This window comes from Centrocercus urophasianus, unplaced genomic scaffold (genome assembly GCF_019232065.1).
Source record: "Centrocercus urophasianus isolate 14NV4802_14NV808 unplaced genomic scaffold, USGS_Curo_1.0 seq_29, whole genome shotgun sequence".
Classification (NCBI taxonomy): domain Eukaryota; kingdom Metazoa; phylum Chordata; class Aves; order Galliformes; family Phasianidae; genus Centrocercus; species Centrocercus urophasianus.
The window spans coordinates 8,572,242-8,574,947 of record NW_024884855.1 but is presented as its reverse complement, the minus strand read 5'-3'; the positions used below and the strand labels follow the sequence as shown (position 1 = coordinate 8,574,947).

The 2,706-nt window shown below is 56.9% G+C and overlaps 1 protein-coding gene across 2 annotated transcripts in view; it reads right to left on the bottom strand.

Annotated features, from left to right (window-relative positions):
- Positions 1–1,479: 1,479 nt before the first annotated feature.
- The window catches only part of SREBF1 (sterol regulatory element binding transcription factor 1), a 10,305-nt gene continuing 9,078 nt past the window's right edge, over positions 1,480–2,706 (bottom strand). The window contains exon 18 of one of the 2 annotated variants that reach the window (XM_042828102.1): positions 1,480–2,552. In XM_042828102.1, the coding sequence (XP_042684036.1) occupies positions 2,266–2,552 (287 nt within the window). In that variant the 3' untranslated portion in view covers positions 1,480–2,265. The remainder of the gene's footprint in view (positions 2,553–2,706) is intronic. The other variant, XM_042828101.1, reaches the window with a different exon arrangement.

The following is a 2,706-nucleotide window of genomic DNA, read 5'->3' as shown; positions in this document are numbered from 1 at the left end:
AAAAAAAAAAAAAAAAAAAAAAAAAAAAAAGAAGAAGAAAAAAACCCAACCCCCAACAGCCTGCTGTTTGAACCACTTTGCTTTTTCCGTTTCGTTCTTCCATCCCTGCCATGCACAGCGTCTCTGCAATGGAGACAGCACTGTGCCACTGCTGTGCCAGTGGCCGTGTCCCCAATGGGGCTGGTGGGCACTCCGTGGGCTCCCCCAGCCCTGATTCCTCCCTCCAGCCTTGTCCCATGGCACCCACCTCCCTGTGCTCCGTGGGGTGGTGCTGGGCAGGGGATGCACAGTCCCCAGAAGCCCCCCCTCTTCTGCTCTGCCCTGCCAGCACCTCCTCAGCTCTTCCGCTTGCTGGGGATGGGCTTTGCTCCCCATGCTTGTGCTTTAAACCCTTCGGCACTGGGTGCAAACCCCGTGGCTCTGGGCACAAATCCAGAGTCTTGGCCTGGTGCAGGCAGCTGCGAGCAGCCCAGAAGCAGCTCCTGATGGGCAGCATTGGTGTCTGCCAGGGAGAGCAGCAGTTCAGCCCCACAGGGACAGACACAGGACAGAGGAATGCAGGAGTTGCTTCTCTCTTGCATGGCCAGGCTCCCTTGGCTTCAGCTTTGCCTCTCTTCCCAGCTGCTTCAGTGGGGCCGGGGGCTGCCAAGGGTGCATTAACCCCAGCCCCCCTACAAATGGAGGCAAAGCATCCTGCAAGCCCTATGTTCCCCGCCCTGTGCCCCACCATCACACCCTCCAGGTTTGCTGGCCAAGAAATGTCTGTTGTTTCAGCAGCTCGCCTCGGACACGGGAGAGAAAAGTCACACGAAAGAGGACAAAAGGAAAAAGAGAATAAAAGGAATTAATAAAAAAATAATAATCCCAGTGTCCCTGGCAGCGCTGCCTGAAATCTGGCTATTTTTAGTGACATCTTGTACATATGACTGTAAAATGGTAAACCGTGTGTATTATATATTGCCTCATTATATAGTGTATATATATGTATACATATACATATATATAATATATATGAAGACTGTAAATGTTAAGACTAGTGTTCTTATTAGTATATTGCTTCACACTGAAGATTGTGTGTAACAAGCTGTTTCTAAAAGATGTTTATTTTCCTTAAGAGTAAAAAACAGGTCATTGCATTCAGAGCGTCAATAAAGATACAACGATTGTTTTGGAAGTACTCTGCGCCCTGCTCGTGGCCTGTGTTCCTCCTGCGGGCGGATGGCCAAGCGTCTCTTTGTCCCCAGGACCAAAGGTCTCATTGTGAGCTTGGGGACACAAACATGGGGTTGAGGTACATGGGGAGGTCTTGTGAATGGAGGGTGCATTTGGGGTCCCTCTGGCAGCCATTGTCCCCATCCCTGCCACTCTTGACCCCCCCCATCCTGTGTAGCCTCACGCTGAGAAGGCAGGACCCGTAGGTTATGCTCTGTGCCCCCCTCCATGTGTCAGACCCTGCACCCCCAGTCCAGCACACGACAGTATAAATAATTGGCTTTAATTCACTGTACAAAACTCTGCAACTATGAAAATACCGTTTAAAAAGGCAAGGGGGAAGTGGCGGGGGGGGATAAGGGTGAAGTGGGGCACAGCAGGGAGCTATATACAAAGTAGGGGCACAGCAAGGGGATGGGGGCACCCACCAGTCCACATCCCAACCCAGAGCCACCCCTTCTCCCAAAGCGTGTGGGGTTGGGGCTGCAGGGGGGGGGCACAGCTCCTAATGGGGGGAACGGGCAGTGCTGGGGGAGGGCAGGGGGGGCCCCTCTTTCCTACCACGGGCACCTTATGGTGCCATCTTAGCTGCCACCGCGGGGCAAACCGTCCCGCTCTCCCCTAGTGGGGACAGTGCTGAGGTGCGTCCTCCCCCCCAACCCGGTGCTGTGGGACCCACGGGGAGGAGCAGGGACACGCAGCAGGTGAGGAAGGCCCCAGCCTTGCGCTGGGGTTTTGCAGGGGGGTGGCGGGCGCTGGGAGGAGGAACCCCAGTGCCGTGCAATACTGTGACAATGTCACTAGAGGTCCCCACGTCCCGTCACCCAACTGCGCCGGCCACCGGGACAGCCAGCAGGGTGCCCACGCTGGGATGTGCCCCCAACACCCACAGCGGATGGCGACACGGGACGTCACCCCGCCGCTCCCATCCGTCACCTTAAGAACTGCACCCTGACACCATCTCATAGAGAGGGGGACACTGAGACACGCACGTCCCCACCACGCGTATGGCACGAGGGGGGGGGGCAGGTGGCACGTGCCCACATCCCTCCTCTAACCCGAGGTGACGGTGGTGCCGCTGCCCAGCTTGATGATCATCTGCTGGCAGTCGTGCAGTGTCCGCCTGTCCCCCAGCTTCTCCAGCGTACGGGCGGCCTCAGCCAACATCCCCACACGCTGCCCAGGGGCTGAGAGGAAGCTGGGGGGCAGGTAGCAGCAGGCCAGCAGCAGTGCTTCGGCGTGCTCCCGTGGCGTGGGGTGGCTCTCCGGCTCGCCGGCTGCGGGGACAGAGAGAAGGGACGGGCACTGAGCATCCCCTGTGTGCTGTGCTAGACGTGGCACTTGGGGACACGGGTCAGTGGGCACAGTGGAGATGGGTTGGCAGTTGGATTTGATGATCATAGGTCTTCCTCAACCTAAGTGATCCTGTGATTTTCCCACCCCAGAATGGATCCCTTGCCAAAACTATCCCCAGCCCTATGGGGGAGCAACTGC